Source organism: Solea solea, chromosome 15, assembly GCF_958295425.1.
Source record: "Solea solea chromosome 15, fSolSol10.1, whole genome shotgun sequence".
In the NCBI taxonomy this organism is placed as follows: Eukaryota; Metazoa; Chordata; class Actinopteri; order Pleuronectiformes; family Soleidae; genus Solea; species Solea solea.
Window position 1 is genome coordinate 6,505,890 of NC_081148.1, and position 21,358 is coordinate 6,527,247.

The 21,358-nt window shown below is 38.2% G+C and overlaps 1 protein-coding gene across 2 annotated transcripts; it reads right to left on the bottom strand.

The window, feature by feature from the left end:
* Positions 1–33: 33 nt before the first annotated feature.
* On the bottom strand, positions 34–12,425 carry lnpk (lunapark, ER junction formation factor). 2 transcript variants are annotated; one of them, XM_058650831.1, is made up of 16 exons: positions 12,277–12,336; positions 10,479–10,519; positions 9,672–9,713; positions 9,440–9,490; positions 9,224–9,360; positions 9,026–9,084; positions 8,594–8,634; positions 8,391–8,474; positions 8,223–8,274; positions 7,850–8,047; positions 7,183–7,275; positions 6,970–7,075; positions 6,476–6,546; positions 5,750–5,920; positions 4,654–4,749; positions 34–2,729 (listed from the first exon to the last, which is right to left on the bottom strand). In XM_058650831.1, the coding sequence occupies exons 2-16, from the start codon at positions 10,503–10,505 to the stop codon at positions 2,542–2,544; spliced, it is 1,416 nt and encodes a 471-aa protein (XP_058506814.1). In that variant the 5' UTR covers positions 10,506–10,519; positions 12,277–12,336; the 3' UTR covers positions 34–2,541. The 2 variants fall into 2 exon arrangements, with proteins under 2 accessions (XP_058506814.1, XP_058506813.1); XM_058650830.1 differs by lacking the exon at positions 4,654–4,749 and having other exon boundaries at positions 12,277–12,425.
* Between the last annotated feature and the right edge of the window lie 8,933 nt (positions 12,426–21,358).

The following is a 21,358-nucleotide window of genomic DNA, read 5'->3' on the forward strand; positions in this document are numbered from 1 at the left end:
TTGTGATGAGTGAAACGGACATGGACAATAACGCATTTTGGAATCATGAAAGTGCAATTGTTTTATTTTGTTGTTATAAGAACTTTATTAGACGTACTATGCCTGCACTTGACAGGAGCACTGGCAGGAATGTACCAGCTAAACACAATAGTGAGGTGGTAAAGGTGCCATGATGCAACCATTTGCTGTTGCTAGAGAGACAGGGGCCTCATGCAAGGAAACAATTGGAATAAAATCAAATGTAAAGCTGTGGTGGCAGGTGACATGTAATCCACAGCATGGTCTTTCCTCAACAAATAACATTAATCCAATCCTGCCCGGTACTGATTCAGAGTCTAAAATCCTTCTGACAAATCTTTGCCAAAGGATTCTGGGTTGCTGCAGGTTTTGAGAGGTCAAACACTAAAAAGAAACATGGACATATTTTGTGGGTGCATGTGTAAAAACAAGGATACTTGTGCTGTTCACAGCACCAATCTTTGCTTCTGGGTCTTCGACAAAGGGGTATATCAGGGGATATAATGAATATATCAGCAGCAACCCAGGCAAATGTCATGATGGCACCACAGCTATCATGTTGGTATTTCTATACCTGCTAATCTTCCTGACGCTACAGAACCCAAGTGTGGAAGTTCCGGATAAACAGTGGCGCAATGCTTGAACTACAGGTTAAAACAAAATATGGCCAAATAAATACAAACAGAAAATCAGTGCAATTCATGTCAGAGAATTCAGATAAAACAACGATGCATTTGGCATATAAAAAAATCACCTGTAGAATCAAGAGTGGCAATGACCAAATAGAGAAAATGGCAGTTGTAGCTCCATTTTGTTCTGATATGTTTGTCACAGTTAATTCAGTGGCTTCACACTCAGTGATGTCCATCAACATTGATGCACTCAAGGTAATAATTAGCTCAGGTAAAAAACACATCTGAAATAAAAAATTTTTTCTTTTTTATAAAAGTGCAAAACAAAAACTTGATGAGGAAAGCAAACTCATCCTGACTCATTCTACACAACCACAACCAGCAGCATTACCCCCAGTGCTTCAAAGCTGATACCTTACTTCATTTTGAATGCACTTTGTGAAAAGTGCCATATAAATAAAGATCATTATAATTGTTATTAGGAAATTAGTCTTAAAACATAAACAACTCTGCCCTACACACACTTGTCTGTTTTGTGTCAACAGTGGATGGCTTCATTTTTTTGTTTGGTTGAAGCAGAGAGATCAGCATAGTGTGCCAGACAGATGCATGAGCATGTAGGACATTTAACATGGCTAAAATAAATTGATATTTGTTCTATAACTTTTGTAATACAATAAAAGCGTAAACACAATAGTCAATGTACCCATTTCTAGAAGCTAGTTTCTTTTTGCTACGGTCATCCTTCTTCCATGTGGTTTCACAGCAGTTTGCATCCATGATGTTACACCACTGCCATCTTCTGGATTTAAAAGACTCCTACATTATCCAGCCACATTGTACCCTGACCATTGTCACCACACTCAAGCACAGAGTAAACATCTCTTACTAGATCCCAATGTTGCTGCCACTTATCCATAAATGCCTTCTATACTATACTTCCCCCCCTCTGATTTGGACTGTTTGACTGTGCTATCTATGGACACAGTGCTACTGGTGATTTATGCACAACTGCAGTGCATTTGCTCCAAATGCACACACTGCAGTTGATTGTTAGTATATAATTTAAAGCCCGTCTGGTCAGAGAGAAGGCGCTCAAATATATATAAAAAAGAAACACTCAAGAAATTACAATAAAATATGTGCAAGCATCAGTGCTTGGGAGTAAAAGTTTTAGGCGAAAAGTCTGACTGAGGGATTAAAACTAGGAAGAGAAAAAAGCTACAGCCAAACCTTGAAACTTGTATCCGTATACTGTAAACACAACTGAGCATGTCCTGATTCACTCAAGGTTTGTTTTTAAATGCACTTTGTTTCTCCTTAACCTCAGTGAGAACTAGTGGAGTGAAAATAAGGTTCCAGGAAGAAATTTAGATTTCATTGTGAGTTTGTCCATCTAAAATCATAACACTTTTCATTAACATTATATAACAGCCAGCAACTTAAAACCTAAAAAAAACCTATGTGAATCTTAAAATATTAAAACTAAGTCAGATTGTCACCATGTAATGACATACAGAGGAGCATTAGTAAACATACTACTGAGGATCAGCCTTAGGATTAAAACTACAATCATCAACATGTTTGCAGGGAGCCAGTCAAAGTGTCAAGGCCATGCTATGTTGGCATGAATCAAGCAATATTGAATATTAAATATTTGTAAAGAATAATCTCCTCAGAGTCTTACCTATGTTGGTCTTTTTGTGATGAATAACTAAATTGCAGTTGAAATTGGTTTTTGGTTACAAGGACGAAAGATCAGATCAAACTATCCTAGTCCATTTGTCTTGCTTTAAATGTCACCCGTCTGTCATGGCCAACAACAACAACACCTTTAGCATGGACACATTGATCAGACACCCCTGATCATCCTCTTCTGGATGTCCCGCACCTACGCTGGTCGAGACTCTGTCTCATAAGGGGCGCGGTGTGTCTCCTCTACCATCTCCTCTTCTTCCTCCTCCTCTTCCTCCTCCTGATTTAACTCTTCCTCCTCCTGCTGATGCAGCTGCTCCTCTGACTGACTTTCATTCACTACTTCTTTAGTGGATTCTGCATCTTCTTCCATTTCTTTCTCATCTAAAGAGAGATGATATCGGTAAGACAGAATAACAGCAATCAGCAAAGAGACAGAAGACGTTGGGAGAAGGTATCAAACATAATTAGAATGATTTAGAACACAATAAAATGATTGTGAGTTAAAATCAGCAAGAGATCAGAGAAATGTGCAGCATTGGAAGGAGAAGAACAGAAAAGCTGCCACCACTGACAATACAGTTTTCACAATACAGAGAATTTGAACTGATCAACATTGCCAGAGACACTGATGTTATACATGATTGATTGTATGATGTGATTATATGAGTTGAAGTCAAGGCTGATTGTGCTATGCACACCCTCCTCACCTAAGCCCGGTTTCCACGAAGCAGTACAGTTCAATTCAGTTTGGTGCATCATGCAATTATGTGCGTTTTTGAGGAGAATACCAGTGTAAACAATCTCTGCCGTGCCACATTTTGGCATCCTTCCACTGGGGTAGCAAACACATATTGCAGTGGATTGATTTGTTAGCAGGGAATCATCACAGAACATCAGCCGTGTTTTTCTGTGCAGCCTGCAGTCTTTCCTCAAACAAAGCTTGTCGTCTTCTTCTTGTGATAAACAGCCACTTGCCAAGAAGAAACAACACAGAATGCTGACTTTTCTTCGTTTTTTTGTCACTTTGTGGAATTTGTTGGCGAGCTGCACTGTCTCGAGCTGTTATGAAGCGACTTGATTGACTTATCCTGCTTACAGAGCCAACACACCAGATCAAGGTGCACAGTTCCAAACCACTTAATCGACTTAATCTACACCATATTAAGTGTCACAAGCTTATGAATAAGTTAGCCGTTTTATCTTGACATTATACAGTCTTTTCTAACTGGAAACTGAAGTCTGTTCCATTTTGTAAAACACTCACTCCCCACACCAAAGGCCATAGAGAAAATCAGTGTTGTTAGATTGTGGGGGCACAGGAGCTACCAGTCTACTGTTTGTTTGGTTAGTTTTGTTGGTAATGAGAGTAAGTGTTTTATGGAGCAACACAAACTTAATTTTCCTGTCGGCAGAGGCTGTCAAATTAAGATGCTTTACACTTAAGAAGTCATTTATTTCTTTAGGGGAGCCTTTCATAAGTGGCTAAAATCTGTTTTTCCTGTGTCCCCGTTAACAGTCGTGTTTTCAGTGAAAGCCAGTCTGCTGGGATCTTGCACAGTGCAGACAGCACAGGCTATAAATCAGCAACTCATTTAACCATTATTCAAAAAACCTGATCGATTATTTAAGTGATCAGAAGAAAAATCTGAGCTGCATTCAGACAGGAATGATATTCCAGGGGGAGACTGGTTCATTATGAGTCAAACTTTCTGAACTGAAGTTTAGATGTGAAAACAATCAGTGCCTTAGCACGGACAGTACATACGACACTATAACTAAACCTGGGACAAGTGAGTAAAAAAGTATGAGGCAAAAAATTGTGTTCATAATAAAATTACTCAAGCTCCCCTTGAGAAATAGATCCCATCTGAACAAGGAGGGTTCAGACATAAAATTGTACTGTAGTGTACTCTCAATTTTGGCTTGGTGAAAATTATATAAAATTTAACTAATTTGAGGAAGACCTAAATATTTTTTGGCATTTGTTAGAATTTATCATAAAACAAGGCAACTCAGACAATATGAGATTAACTGTCAACAGAAACATGAATTTTTTTAAGAGAAGAGTAAGGAATTTTGATTTTCAATCATTGTCGTTTGCTTAAATTGTAAGAAAATACAAACCGTTTCCATGGTTGTTTTAGTTCGATTAATTAGCAATTTGGGTGAAGTTACATGCCTGCATTCTACAATGTTATGGACTCTACAGTGAATAAAACTGACCCATTCAAGAGAAATCAAATTGATTAAATCAGTTCTAATTAAGCCAGATCAGACATTGCACAAAGAGGAGGGGCTGGGGAACCTGGACTCTGCGGAGGTCGGGTCTGGGGGTTCTTTGGACGCTGGATCTGGAAAGTGGAGAAGCTGTGGACCAGATTCCATGGAGCTGGAGCCTTGGCTAGAGGCAAGACCACACAGTTACACCTCTACTGGTCTCTGTGACGCTACACTAGAAATGAGCAGTGGAACTTTGATGAAAGAGGAATTTCACCAATTGACACTGTTGAGGGAACTAAAAACATGCTCAGATCTTGTTGCTTCTACTTCTACACTAGGGTTGCAACGATTCATCGATTAATCAATTAATAAATTAATCGTCATTGAATCGTAATTTTATAGTGGATTCATTGGTTTATTTTTATTTTTTTATGATTAAAACAAGTTCTATTTTTGGTCAGCTTCTTAAATGTGAATATGTTCCACTTTCTTCGCTTCATATACCAAAGAAATCATTAAGACTTTGATTTGCAGACAAAACAAGACAGGTTTGAATTCAATTAATCCTCAGATTAATCGATTATAAAATAATCGTTAGTTGCAGCCCTACTACAAATTCTTTTGGAACTCAATTTTCAAATGATACCCCCTATTTACTAGATCTATATTTACCAATTATTTAAATGCCAACAGGGAAATTAATATGTTTATATTTCCTTCCTACTAGTTGAATCTTGTTGGACAACAATGACAATAATCATTAAAAGGTGACTGTACCCAGTAAAAACTGTTTACTGGGTACAACTTTTTAACTGTTTCACTTGGTTAAAAAATAATGAGAACAATAGAGATGGTCGCGCTCATCATAAACTCCCTTCCAGTTGTATCTGCTGGCTCTTTTTCATAAAAGACAAAGGGATAAATGTTGGCATCATTTAAGTTAAGAAAATAATCAAACACAAACAAATGAGATGGTTAAGTGAAGCACTCTACTAAGAAGCAATTTATCATGAGAGGTTATCATGTGATTCATCAGACCTGATTTACTTTCCTATGTTTTCAGATATTTATTTTTCACTCAAACAATGTCTGATTTTTATTCTATGAATCAGTTCTAAGTCCTGAACTTAAAGACAAACTTAAAGAGTTTTGGTTTGCTGCTTGTGTGTGCTTGTCTGTACCTCCAGAGGGGGGCGCACTCTCCTCTGTGTCTGTTGCAGAACGCAGTCTTGGTCCAGGTGAATGTGATTCTGACCGAAGTCTCCTCTCAAAGCTGAACTCTGGAAGCCTTGGAGCCTGAGGACGCGTCTTCCTAGCCGGATTCAGGAAGTAGCAATATGCACAACGAAATGCTGCAGGGAGAGGGACCGAGACAAATATATAATTGTGTGAAGTGAGGACATTTCCAAAATGTGTGAATCCCCTTTGCAGTACAAAGTTACAATCCGTAACTTTTGGTGTTGTTTATGTTATTATTCTGCCTCTGTTGGCCTTGTGAACAAAAACCATGAAATATTTAAAAGTTGCTTCCTTTATCTGAAAGCAGGCACTGTCAAGCAATGCTATCAGACCTGACTGAGGGAGCATTCATGTGTATACACCAGCAACACAGGGGCAGACATGGACAAGAAACATTTACTCGGTCAAATTTTGAGGAGTAGAATTAACTTCTGAATCTTTTCGTGGGCACCTAAGCGTGTTTTCTGTCACACACCAACCTGTTTTCAGCCGTCTGTCTCTACTAATACCGTGTTGCTGTTGCCTACATTTGTCTTGGCATAAAACAAATCACTTCCTGTGAGCAGTGCGAGAAAGCAGCAAGGCAGTGCAAGACTCGGGTGACAATGGTTTGAATGTAACAGATAGAACCCCATGACAGTATAATTCTAGTGAGTTTGTGTCCTTACCCAAGTATTCAAACTCTTCTTTCAGAGCCATGCCATTGTGAGAAAAACACTGCTGGCAGATTAATGCGTATCTGTAGGACAGAAAGTGGAATAGAGGCAGAGAGACAATTTGATTCAAGAGTTATGTGACTTTGTAAAGGCTAGAGGGCTAAATTGCTATTGCTATCACTTCACAATCCTATACACCTGTAGTAGACCTGGTTTGACAATTTCTGAACAACACACAACCAATAAATGACTACGCCAGTCCACAAAGTGCTTTACATCTTAAGTAGAATTACCACCTCATGGCTGCATTCCTCTATCAATCAAGCTGTATGAAATCTCCCCTTTTGTACCTGAATAATAGCATTGAATAAAGGCCACAAAGGGCTTTTGCAGTAAATGATAATTTCACATTGAGGTTGACCCTTGACATGTTGGACTTAAATCATCATGACTTATTAAATGTATCTAGTTATCGTGAGCATGAAAGGCAGAAAAAGGGTCTTTACCTGTTCTGCGGTCCGTCCCCTACCAGGTACTCAATGACTCGATCTACAGCTCCTCTGTCTCTGGGGAGAATAGGTCTTGCTAGTGGAGGACCTGGAGGGTGCATGCCTGCAGAAACAGTCCAAACGGTAAGGAACTATATGCTCTGAATAGATTTACCGTTTCAACCCAAGTAGCCTGAAATTTATGATGACTGTTGTAACGTTACAACTTACCCACTCCTGGTATTGGAGAGCAGTGGATCCTGGGTACTGCCCCTTGTAGAACTGAGGGAGACAGAGCAGATCTCTCGGGTGGTCCTCCTGGAGCTGAGAGAGGGATAGGTTCTGTCAGGAGAGCAACTTGTAATAAAGACATACTAATGTCTAAAAGAAGTCAAAGGTACCTGGATTTGTAGTCCAATTTAGCTGCCTTTGACTTAGAACTATGATCATGACCTGGATGCCCAAGTTCATAGAGACCACAAAAACTACTTTCTCATTCCAGAAAATGTCCAGACCTGATTCTCTGACATTGTTCACCTTTCACACACCCAGAAACTGTCTGAATAAAATCCATCAAATGTAAATCAATGTAAACCAACTCCAGTCACTTGCTGTGATCGGACAGCAGCTTGAGATTTGACATTTTAACTTTCTAAATCCCTGTGGGGAAATTTTACTCCTCTGCATTTTTTTTTTTTTTACCTACAAGAAACTTTCCAAGAAACCAGGAGCAGTGGACAGACACTGAGGACCACATGGAGAAGCAATGAGGATTGAGTACCTTGCTCAGGGTTGTAAACAACGACCCTCCAGTGACTCCACTTGGCCATAGGCCGCCCACTTGTAACATTTACTGGAAAATATACTTCATAGTAAATATCTCTGCATCTCCCCTTACCCACAGGTGTGCCCCCTGGTCCTAATGGGGTCCTTGCTACAGGTAGTGGAGTCATTGCCATGGCAACTGGTGCACCCATTGGTGTAGCCATTGGTGCAGCCAGTGGTGTACCCATTGGTGCAGCCAGTGGTGTACCCATTGGTGTACCCATTGATGTACCCATTGGCATGGGTCTAATTGCAACCCGTTGTCTGAGCTCTGCATAGAGGAGAGAGAATCATTACAGGATTGATCGTTTACAGACGCAGTGATACTTTTAACCTCAGTGTAGCTCTGGGTGAAACTCTGGCCCATACAACACAACCATTCTAACCTTAAAATGTAATGCTTTTGCTTTCTGATGTGTATGTCTAGTATATGAAGTGTGTCACACCTTGCCCTGCCCTGGGAAGCATCTGAGGAAGCACTGGAGTCAACTCCAGCTCCTACAAACAACAGCAAACAAAGCTAACTCAGTTAAACAACAGATTGATTAAACACACAACTTTTACAACATAAACATACAGCTGCAACAAAAACTAAAGTACACAACAGCACTCACAGCCCTCCTCCTAGATTCAGGATCAAAGCGCTCCAGGATGAGTTTGGCATTTTTATATGTCTCTGTCTCCATGACTTCTTCCAGCTGCAAACACAAACCACAGAAACGTACGTTGTAATACGCAGAATGAGTTGTGGTCACTTAGTTAAGACTCAGTCACAACAATGACTCTTAAATGAAATGTTGACAAATTGAAAGCTTACAATCTTTCTCTTGAAATCCTTTAAATCTTCTAGTTTATCATCTGAAAAACAGAAACATGAACTTTAGTCATCCCAGTTGATCCTCAATCAATCCCTGAAAATCTATTTTGACAGACATATTTAAAGGTGGTGGACACATAAATTAATAGGTTCACTGGTTTGTACTATTATTACCATCAAGGTTTATTAGAGATATTGTATTTTTACAGTGCTGATTAATCGATTACTGCTTTTAATGAAAGGCAATAATCAATGTAGTTTCAAATGATACTGTTCAACGTGATACAACAAAACAGTTTACTACCGTAACAAATGTACGAAAATAGAGTTTTCCAAAATTCAAGGAATGCAATTTGGTAACTTCGACAAAGATCTTATATTGTTAGATGTTAAATGATTAGACAGATGAGCAGATACAGACTGTCAACTTACTGTTTCTCTCTGTGCGTTTGTAAAAGAGGAAAATCAGTAATTTCCTGAGAAACCACACCCTGGTGGAAAAGAAAAAGAAGCCAAGTGAAAATGTTTTCACAACCATAATCAAATAAAATGCAAAAATACCAAACATACAAATAGTGACACATTTGTACAAGATTAAGAAGGATCTTAGCAAACAACATGGGCACTCACAGCACAGGGTATATGAAGAAAGGCAGCGCCATGGCCAGTCTGTGCAACCATTGCTCAGGCAGGTAGAGGCAGTAAACAACCAGAGAGGTCAGGAGGTAAAGGACTGACGAGTAGAGAAGCAACCGGCCGACCCACAGCTGCAGACAGAGTCCCACAATTACAGTGATGAAGAATATGAAACGACAACGCATTGTTGTTGATGTTTGGCAATTTCACCTTTCGCAGACGTTGGTTTTTGGCTCTGAACTCTTCCAGCTCTTTAATCTCCTACAAGGGAAGCAAGGAGGTCAAAGATTATGTAAACAGTGCAGCAGTTCTCAAACGATCAGATGATTCAGTTAGAGTTAAGTAAATAAATAAAATACTATCCATTAAAAAAATATCAATCTGCAAACTGGACTTATAGAAATATTAACTGTGCTTAAATTATACAGTGTTTAACCAGTACCTTGTCCAGGATCTCCAGTTGCTCCACTGTGGTTGGCTTTGTCTTGATTGAGGATAAACATCAGTAAATCATTAGGAACTTAACACATAATTGATCTCTCAGTTAACAGCCAACCCTCGACTTGCGTGAACATATAAACCAAAGCGAATCACAATTCTCTACATCTGTACCTATGAATATCCCAGTGTGTATATACTTCCTTCTCTCTGTCTGAAAAATTAAAACATAAAAAAGGGGTAGATACACGGGTTTCTCTTTCTATTGCTTTATCCCTCTCTTGCTGCCTATGTGTCAGGTGACCTTGCTTAACCTTTGACTTCTCTAGTATGTCCAAAAATAGCATATGTATTCCATCTAGCCTGGGTACAGGAATCAGTGTGTGGACAGCTAACAAACACAAATTATCTCAAAAATATTGTTGTCGTCCAATATAAACAATATACAAATCCTTCTTTCAGTACAATTAAAGAAAAAAACTGCTTGCCTTTAAAAGTTCCAGCTGAACACCCCCCAAGTGTGTCAGATTTTTATACACACTGGACCTTTGAAGCAAAAACTCTTGATAATGTTTGTTTATCGTGCAGAATATTGTTATGCACTAATGATATAGTAAAAAGGTAAAATAAAGTAGTTGTAATTGCTGTTGTAAAATGTTTATTAAGATTTTCTGAAAGCTATACCAACTTCTCATAACTGCTATATTATGGTTTATTTCTAATTAATTCTGTTTCATTTTGCAGCGTTAACGGCTCCATTTCAAAAAATGTTCTTATATGTGTGCCTCTTATTTTTCAGTAATCCACATACCTTCCATCGAGATATCAGTGCCCCCATGATGGTAATTACGGCTGTGAACAGAAGGTCTCTGTTAAATGAGTATGACACAATCAACGCACATGATCTTATAGTTACACAATATATAACACCACTAAGTCCTAGGGTGTGCTATAATATACATAGCCAAGTCTATCCCTTCTGTGACTTTGATCTACTTAAAAGCTGCTCAACAACTGTTTCATCGAGGACACATTTTATCTATTTTTCCCAATACTGCTCCATCTATTCATCTGTAACATCTATAAACCTCCCTCTGCACCTGCTGAATCTTTTGATTGCAGAAATGTCCCTATAAATTCAATTTGGTGCAAAAATTAAACTCAAAGTATATTTAGACACAGAGATAATGCATTGGACATATTCCCAGTTATTATAAGTAATTATATCCAGTTATTATAATGTGAAAATATTGTTAAATGTTAATATTTTTGCTATATTATAACATTATTCCTTTGCTCCATATCACAAATAAATCATTAACAACTTAATAATTTTGGTTTGTTAAAATAAAACACTAGACCAAAAAAACAAATCGATTAACATACTGCATTAGGGTTATTTTTATTGTTGCTGGGTTTTTATGTGTTGTTTTGTATTAAGTTAAGTGTACCATATAAGCTGACTCACAATTGTTGTAGTGTCCCTTCTTTTGGCAGATGTGTATTTGAGACAAAATACAAGCAAGTCATGTAGGAATCAACCCAAAATACCCTAGATGGCAATATGCAATGAAATTGTTACCATTTACCTCAAATGACTAGATATGTGTCGAATTGAATTTTGAATTACGAGTTTATTTCTTGACAACAAGGTATCGGTTAGATCAGTATTTCCCAATCCTGGTCCTCAGGGACCCCGGTCCTGCATGTTTTAGATTTTTCCCTGCTCCAACACACCTGATCAAATGAGTGGGTTGTCAGGCTTTTGCAGAACTTGATGATGTGCTGACTATTTGAATTTTACATGCAGGGCAGGGGTCCCCAAGGACCAGGATTGGGAAACACTGAGTTAGAAATTGCATCTGTAACATCTGTAAGTGAAAGAGGAATACGGTTTATGTTTATGGTCTCAGGGTAGACGCACATGATATCAAAAAAATGATTAAGAACTCCAGGATAGTAAATCATTTTCTGTTTAGCTCTTGCTCCACAGAAAGACTGAGGAGATCATTCCCCCCCCATGCTATCAGACTCTTCAACCTGCATCATACATGACACATACACGCAAGCACACATTTCATTCTTTTTAAACGTCTTTATATTTTTTATATTTTTTTTCTTTTTTTATACATATGTTTCAGTTTATATTTAGACTGTACATAGACTTGCATGCCTCTTATGTTTCTATTTTGTAACATATTCTGGAGCTGCTGAACTGTGAATTTCTCTGTGAGATGAATAAAGTATCTATCTATCTATCTAATAAATGAGAGAATTGAATGGTGACATATTCATGTTGATAGCAATGAAGCTAACGTTAGCTCCTCTACCAAACCACGACACTATACCGTTGCAAGCAAACAAAGGTAAAAAAACAAACAAAAAACACTATGCTAGACAGAAATACTTGTATTTAACTTAATTTAAACATGCAAAATACATCTGTTGTGAAGTTAAACACACCACGCTATTAGTATTTGTTAACTGACATCCAGTGAGCTACTCCAACACACAGAGAAGCTAGCACTGACATCAACAACAGACTCCTGTTAATATTAGTTATCTCTGTTTGACTTTTGTAATCAGCATACGCTGAAATAAATACTTACATTGTGCAGTGTTGGCGCGTCTCTGTTCAGTCTGACTGACGCTGAAAGAAGCTAACAGCAGACGTTTGCTCTACACTGACATCTGTACTTCTCTACTACTGGAGCGAAGCTTGCCGCGACGTTAACACGTAAGGGACGTACCGTGGACATAGAGATGACGTCACTAGGGGCAAAGGTGGACTTACTTACCCAGAGTCCTTCGCGTTGTAGTCTTTTTGTAGTCAATACAAACTACTCTTCGTCGCATTAAATACATTACATGTCGAAATAACTTGCAGTTGCGTATTTATTAACTAAAGTAGTTTTGATAAAAACGTGTAACAATATTTTACTTGCCTTGCTCATGCCTTGTAAATGTAAATATGCGATGCTGAACACTAAATCTGATGAAATAACAAATGGCCACGACAACAAAAGAATGCCTATTACAAAATACAAACAATGATTCACAAAAAAAGAAATCAGAAGGAACATAGTATAGAATAGTTAAATTCTATGTTGTGATTTTTAATCATTAAAAATGTATTTACAAAAATACAGTCGTTTATTTTGATACATGTGGCTGCTGTATTTTGTAGTTTACTTTGATACATTTATTAGTTGTGTATTTGGTATTTTAAAATACATTTAAATGCCAAATATGTAAACATATCATGTGTGTCTGCAGGTTCATGCGTTTTCCATTTCACTATTTGACCCCTAGATGTCGCAATTTCATTATTTAACATGGCCTTTCTTCATTTTCTGCTGAGCTCAGGGCAAATATGAGCGGAGCCACGGGGTAGAGCACAGTGTATTGTATGCATACATTATATGCTTTCTGATCAGGAGCTTTCGAGTCTTTTATGGAACCATTAGAGTAAGTTCAATTAGTGTCATCACTTAAAACAGTATTTCCTTTCCAGGATGTAGTCACGCTGGCATTAATGGGCATGTCCTCGTCAAAACAGGTATATCTTTAGCCCTTTAGGGGCTCAAATTTACATTTAGAATTTGAGTTATTGTTGTTTTCATTTAATATGGACTTATGTGAATAATTTCACAAGAAAATCAGAAGGTCACACATGCACCAAAGCAAAGCAGTGTCCCTGCAGCTCCTCAAAACCCTCAAATGAGTGGTTACAGTGTTGTGATGTTGTGGCATCTCACGAATATTCAGCAGCATATTCTCAACTCCCATTTGAGCTGTTTCAGATTAGGCTGCAGTGTGCAGAGAGCTGGCCTTCAGCTTTAATGCGCACAGCTTCCTCTAGAGTTTGAAGAGTTATGAGCCTAATAAAACTCTCTCTCTCTCCCTCTCTCTCTCTCTCTCTCTCTGTCTATCTCTCTCTCTCTCTCTCTGTTTCTCTCTCGTACAATCACACACTCTGCAGACACGATATGTTGTTGATGTATATATTATAGCTGGTGAGTATAATCCAGATGCTGATGTTATTTCCGATTCATTAACCCGTAATAAATTAATCACTCTGAATGAACAGCAGGGATTTTTCCCAATACTGTTCCTCAAGAACCAAAGTACACACACATACACACATGTATGAATGTTTGCGCAGCATTCATAGTGAGGACACAACTGCATTCTCTAGCCCCTTACCCTAACCTTAATTAAAACAATTTAAATGCCTAACCCTTAACCTAAACCCATTTCTAACCCTATACATAAGTCTTAACCCCCGAAAAGCCATTTTAATGGGTGACAACGTGAGGGTCAGCCAACATTTCTTATACACACACACATACACACACACACAGACTACTATCAAAACCAAAACCTAATCCTGCGTGTATCTGCATGCATGTTTTATAGGCTTGCGTTTACATGTGTGTGTGTGTGTGTGTGTGTGTGTGTTTTATTTTATTATCTATAATAAAATAAAACAAAATAAAATATTGAAGTGAGGGAACATGAAAATAGAGATGATCATGTGCATTAATGTATCGATTTGGAATTATGGGCGATAAGACTATATAATATATATTATGAGATGATGATATTGTAAAAAGACGATGCGTCTCATTCATTAGACTTATCAAACTCACATTCGTTTGTTGATACACACTGCGCTGATCAGATTTAAAATGAGACATATGAGTGTATTTACTGAAGGCTTTATTTCGTAGTGTGGGGAAATGTGAGGTAAATGGATGATAGGGATGATAGAAATTAAATACCACAGTAAAGCTGCGCAAAAGTCCAAATAACAGCCTCGTTGTTGCGATAAACCCACACCAAATCTCAATAAAATCTCGATTTCTTGGTTGATTTTCATGCGCAATCTCTCATTTATATGAATACAACCGGGTGAGATTGTGGCGCATATAAGGAACAGTTACTAAATATGACTGTCTCCAGTGAAACCACGTTGGTGTTTGCGGTGAGAGTGAACGGCCTTCAAGCCACCATTTGTTGGCTGGGTTTCACATGGACGACACATGGGTAGACAGTGACACACACGTTTATTGGACTTGACAGTCACTGTTTGTCTGTCCAAACAGCGAGACACCTGCTTTAGGACGGATGTCCATGTGGACGCGCAGCCATGCTGGACATGTTGCTGCTCGGCCTTTCATTCATGCCACAAGGTAAACCTCCGTCCCTCTGCTTATTAACGCATATATTATTAATGTACTGTATACACTTCCGCACACATTGTATGTGTTCATTTGTATGCATTTTCCAGTTCTTATCTTCCTTTGCTCTGCCTTGTTGGAATCATTGGAGTGAGATCTTTTTGTTTTAATTGAATTGTTACTTGTTGTCCTTGTAGGGAAATAAGCACATTGACGTCATGTTTTGTTAAAATTGGTTCGTTTATTCGGTTAATTAAATACATTAATTTTACCGCTGGAGGAACGAGTCCTAAAAGAACGGTTAAACTTGGGTTTTAATTTAGAACATGCGGTTGTCTGCTTTGTCGACCAATGTACAAAAATTAAAACTATCGGCACGCCAGTGAACGAATGCAGAGAAATTGGACCAATGTGTGCTAAATTAATAAAAAGTATGATTTTAAATTCAAAGAGGAAAACGGTTCTTGGCAGGATTTTGGCCCAAAATAGTGTTTTGACTTTAGAGATGCCCTTGAATAAATTGTAGGCCTTACTGCACCACTAACATTACCTCCACTGTAAATAATCATATTAATAATATACTAGAAATAATTATTGTCGTGTTGATTATTTCGGAATAACCGATCAAGGAGATCAATAAAACAAAAATCTGCTTAAAAACATTCCCTCATTTAGATTTAGAACATTGTGCGATATTAACTGCAGGTTGTCCCCGCGTGGCGTGAGTATATTACAATCATATTTGATAATTAAAAGAAGAAGAAGAAGAAAAAAGGAAAACATATTTTTAAAACTGTTTTTAATTTTAGAGGCAGGCTGTTAGATGTAGGCCGCGGCACTCACAAGCAAAGCGCGTATACGCATGGGCGCACGCGCTGAGGTAGAGTGGAGCAGGTTTACCGTCACGTGTGTTGTGGGATGTTTAACATTAAAGCTTTTAGGTCCCAATTAAGAGCACAACATGTTCAGGATATCAAGATCAAAACCAGGAGGGAGACTTGTTGCAGTCTAAGTGAAGTAGATGACCTTTCCATTAGGACAGTGCATATTTCATGCATCCGTCCTCGTGCTGAGCAGTCCTTTAATTCGACATTAGACAGAATTATTTATTATATAATAAATGGGATAAATCCGCTTGCACCGACCTGTGTTGAGTTTCCGCTGCTGCTTAAGACTCCAGTCTGCCTATAGCGATGCACTGAATGTAGCTTTAATGCACATTTTAGGCCATTATATATCCATACAGTGCTTTCACTGATTTGGTCGCTTTAAATGACTCTCACATTACCCGCATTTATGAGCTGTAACTGAAACCAAGACCAGTTCAGCCATTTTGATCAAGCAATGACATGTTTGTCTTCAGTATATTTGTTATTATGTGGTGAGGGAAGCATCTGTGAACAGCTGTGTTGTGAGAGACACTGTCCAGTCCTGTCCTCACCTCAAAGGTGTGGAGACCATTTAAAAAAAAAGAAAAAAAAAAGAAAATCAGCCATCACTGCCACCACTTTCTCAGACATGGAGGTGTGAAGTGTAACAGCACACCAGACACTGGCTGAGACACTGTGGCCATTTCTATTGCACTATGGCACACCAGAATACACAGCGAGCACACTGTTCAGCTGAGGAGACAAAGTGTAAGCTATATTATGACAGTGAGGCCAAATGACCAATGACAACATGCTGAATTTAAAGCAGCTAAAGGGAATTCAGCCACACTTTTATTATTGACATCTGTGCTTTAACTACTGTAACAGAATGACTCCTGTTACAGAGGCCTAAAAGCTGGCAGGTACATTGGTCACATACTGTATATAACAATACAGTCATGAAAAACTACCATGCATGCTGTAATGCGTGACTAAGGTGTGCAGTCATGTAACAGCACATCAAAAGGATCTTTTTTTTTTAACATTTCCAACACAGGTGCAATACATTTTTTTGTGAAATATGTTGAAAACTGAAATGGAGGGGAGAGGTTAACGACATCAGTGATATGTTATTAAGATTAGATGAGATAATAATATTATTAATAATAAATGCAACTAAAAATATAAGTGGAATTATAAAAAATATAACAACGGAAAGAAGATGTTCTCATGCAATATAAATAAACATTTTATACATTTTATAGATCCACATTAGCTGTTGAAAATGTAGTTATTGTTATTATCCTGATAATAAATATATGTATATGAAAGAGCTGGGATTTGTAAAAACAATGGTATTACAGAAAACACAACAACATAACTGAACAACAGTAAAAAAGGGAAGGGAAACAATAAAGTGAAGGGCGACTTGCAAATGAAACTTTTAAGGAGGTTGTTAGGACGCTGCAGTATATAGCTGGCCGATCTCACACTGAGAAGAGGCAGTTTCTTTAGATGAGGGGCCATAACTGAAAATGCACAGACACCTTATACGATTTCACTTTTTAAATGGGACAGCTAGAAGTTTTTGATCAGCTTGAGTCGAGGCCCGGCTGTGATGTGGGGTTAAATGCTCCTTCATATACCCAGGGGCCTGGCCATAGATGACTTTATTGGTGATTAATAAAACTTTAAAATGTATTCTAAACTTAATGGGCAGCCATTGTGCAGTGATGCTAAAACTAGAGAGGGATATGACAGGACCCACTACAGTTAACTGTCTGGCTGCAAGTGAATGTGAGTCAGTGGGATTTTAGGCGGGTGAATAGAGAGTTGTCCAGGTGTGATGACATAAAATGTTTATGTCTTTTTATGTGTCATAAAAAAACTGGGTTTAAAAATTCTTGTTTTTTCTTCTTTTTTTTTCACTCGATGTTTTACTAGATAAAAACAACCTTGATATTTCTGGTCTGCGGTTCAATAGATCTATCAAAGGTTACCATCAGGTTCTTTGCCATGGACTTGACATTGGTGCTAAATTAGCCAATGTTTGTTGGACCATAGATCAAGATTTTTTTTCTTTTTAAATTACCAAATTTTCTGCCATCCAGTTCTTGATATTCATGTATAATACATGCAAGGAGCAGCATGTACAGTGAGAATAAACATGGCTACAGAGTATATCCAATGCTAACATTTACAATCCTGGATGAAGACAAAAAACAAACTTCCAGGTAAGAGGAGAACCACTGTCATGACCCTCCTCTGGTTCCTTTCATTAGTCTCTCACTATGAATTGTGTTCCACATGATGTCAAAGTCTCCCTTATGTGCACGCATCACTGAAGACAGAGCAGAGTCCAGAGTATGCAGCCAGTGAAGTCATTTGTCACATGATGGAGGCACTGTGTATCTAATAAAAACACTACTCAGAATTGTTCTGTTCCATAGCTTTGTTCCAAGTACTACCACACTCTCTGTGATCTGTTTGAAATAAATAACAACTTGGAAACAAGCTGAGAATTGTGCACATCAGCCAGATCCAGTGCGGGACATTTCAGGGGAATGAATGCATGCAGGAAAAGAGGAAAAGAGGAAAAGAGGAAAAGGGGGAGGGTGAGCTGCTCACTTGTGTACTGTATATATTATGTGATACTACATCACAGAGTTCCTGTAGTGACACAAGGGGAAATAAAAGTATTCTTGGTTTGCATGTAAGGGTAGGGGATATCCAGCAATGCTGCGGCAGGAGCTTTGATGTCAGTTGTAAAGAAAATAGCTAGAGACAAAATGACAGTACTTTCATTAGGATATTTATCTATCTGCATTTAGAAGTCAATAATGATTAAAATGATCATTAAATATAGAATTTTGCACTCTGCCACTTGACTGCGGTCAGGTATATATCATTAATTGTCTTTGCTAAGGGCAGGAGGGCAGTCTTTTTTATAGTGCACTCCTGCAGCATGTTAAAAGGGAAATTATAACCTCAGTTGTGCAGGTATAATTTCCTCTGGCATGAATAATTATGGTTTGTGAAGTACAGATGATTATTGATGATATTTATGGACTGTGATGGTTGAGCCTAAAGCTCTATGCGGGAGAAGGGTGGGTTTTCCCTGTTTCCTCCTTTTGGCAGCAGCCTGACATTTGTCTATAAATTGTGACTTTAAGTATCAAATACATTGTCGTCGTACTTGTGAGTGTGTGTGTGTGTGTGAGTGTGTGTGTGTTTCTGGCATAAACACTGACTTTGTCAGGACTAGTAGTCCTCAGTGAGAACTAGAACCTAGGTCTAATGAGGCAGACCATTTCTGAGGAACTGGTAATGTTCAGGGCTACGGTTTGAATTGTGGTTAGGTTGAGGTTAGAGATAACGCTTTGTTTAGTCTGTTTAAATGAATAGAAGTCAATGGAGTGACCTAAGAAGAATAGTTGCACATACCTTTGTTTGTGTGTGTCTGTGTGAGTTTGTGTTTTTGTATTTTTTACCTCTTAGGCCTTTTCTGGCATAAACACCGACCTAAGTAGTCCTCATGGAGACCAAAACCTGATCCTAAAGAAGCAGGTCCTCATTTCTGAGGAACTGGTTAAGTTGAGTTTGATTTGCATTGGTTACGCTTTGTATTCGGCTTTAAGTGGTTATGGTGAAGGTTAGGGATAAGGCTTTGTTGAGGCTGTGCAAATGAATGGAAGTCAATGCAGTGTCCTCAGAAAATAGCTGCACAAACCTTTGTGTGTATGCATGTGTGTGTGTGTGTGTGTGTGTGTGTGTGTGTGTGTGTGTGTGCACAACCCATTTGCTATAGGATCGCATGTTGCCATTGTTAAAAGGTACAATAGGGGAAAATTGAAAAGTTGGAAGGAGAAGAGAAAGAAGCAGGAGTAATTAAGATAAAAGCAGCTACAATTTGTAAACAAATGTCTTTTATATGTTTACATACGTACACACTGTGCTGTAGTTTATATTGGGTTTTTATTAATTGTTTTTTATGTTTGATGTCTATATGATGAGCCAGCTATACCATACTTTTGCTCAGATGGGAACTTGGCTGGTGGATTACATATAAGTCTATATGTCGTGATAGTGTTTCTAAGGCTTGTGGCTTTTCTGGCATAAAATAAATGAGAGTGACAGTGATGTTGGCAATTTCCTCATAATTAATATGGGTAAGTATTGGTACAGAAAGCAGCTGGTTAAGGCTATAACTGTACAGGAATCAAGATTCTCTTCAAAGAAAAACACAATGTGACACAGGTTTGAAAGTAAAACTCACAAGGATGTAATCATCACATTTACAATCAATTAAAACACGCTGTGTTGTTGCATGAAAAGGAGGATGTGTCAACCTATGGTCTGCTGCTTAGTGGACATCTCACTCTCACCCACTGTGTGGCCACTACTAAACCCTCCACCTGGCCCACGATGTGAACTATGAACTATATCACTATATTTGTTGACATGCCACGTTGATGTAACCATTTGCCAAAACTTTAGACATTTCTTGCTCCCATTTGTGGAAAAAGTAAATAGCAACATTTTCTTGGAGACCAGTGTGGCACATGCATCCTCGAAGGCCTTGAACAACCTCAGTGAGTCATTCCTTTCTGGTCCTGCAGTCACTTCAGTTCACACAACACTAATGATATCAGCAGCTGATTAAAGGGTGGGTCAGACTAATATATACAGCAAGTATACGTCAAAAAGACAAAAAAAACTAAAGGCATTAAAGAGCCACTGACCTTTCCAGCAGGGTAACACATGCGTTTCTGCGAAATGCCATCATGATGAGTGAATGCATGACATGGGAAGTATCTTTTGATTTCACACATATATGCATTAGGCAGTAAATAACTGGGGGAAAAAAATCCCCTTCAGCACGGGTTTTTTTCTCTCCCCTTTTTACAGAGGTCTTAAATAATGCACTTCATAGGAAAATGTCAGAGATGTAATCTGAGAAAGACTGGCTTGACTAATTCTGTTTCTACTGGTCAGCTACTTGTTTATTACAAGTGTTGGCTGTGCTACTGTTGCTACTGTATACTATACTCACAAGACAGGAGAGTGATGGACTGCCGGAGAAGGAGGTAGAAATCAAAACATAATAAAAATAGATACAAAGGTAGATATATACAGATTGATTTCATGAATTTCAACTCTTAATTTTTAATCACTGCATGCACAATATATATTCTATATTTATGTATCATTGTTTACAATACTGATCTCAAGACTTATTATGGTTTAAATACTTTGCTTAAATCAGTTATGTCTTGTGTATAGCACAATAACTCGAGTAAAAACTATACAACACAACACTTTTGATGCTAAAGATACAATTTTGAGGCAACACTGGGATTCCATAACATATCGGCTTTGACTTTTGTACAATGTCTTCAAAAGGTTTTTCAAGATTCCTCACACAGATTTATTTTATTTTCTACAAAAGATCTTATTATGTTGGTGTTTGTAGAATATGTAGAATGTCCAAAAGGACACAACAATGCAAGCAAAGCCACATTTTTCTTCAAAAAAAGAACACAAATCTGAGACAGAGCAGCACATTTCCTATTAAAGCTCAGTTGTTGAGATGTTTTCCTTTAAATGGCCTCGGTCTGGCCACATACAGACAAAGAAGC

Coding starts and splice junctions, on each gene's coding strand:
- lnpk (XM_058650831.1), bottom strand. CDS start 10,505: ATGGGGGCACTGATATCTCGATGGAAG. Junction 9,491..9,671: donor AACTGGAGATCCTGGACAAG/GTACTGGTTAAA, acceptor CTTCCCTTGTAG/GAGATTAAAGAGCTGGAAGA. Junction 8,048..8,222: donor GCTTCCCAGGGCAGGGCAAG/GTGTGACACACT, acceptor TCCTCTATGCAG/AGCTCAGACAACGGGTTGCA.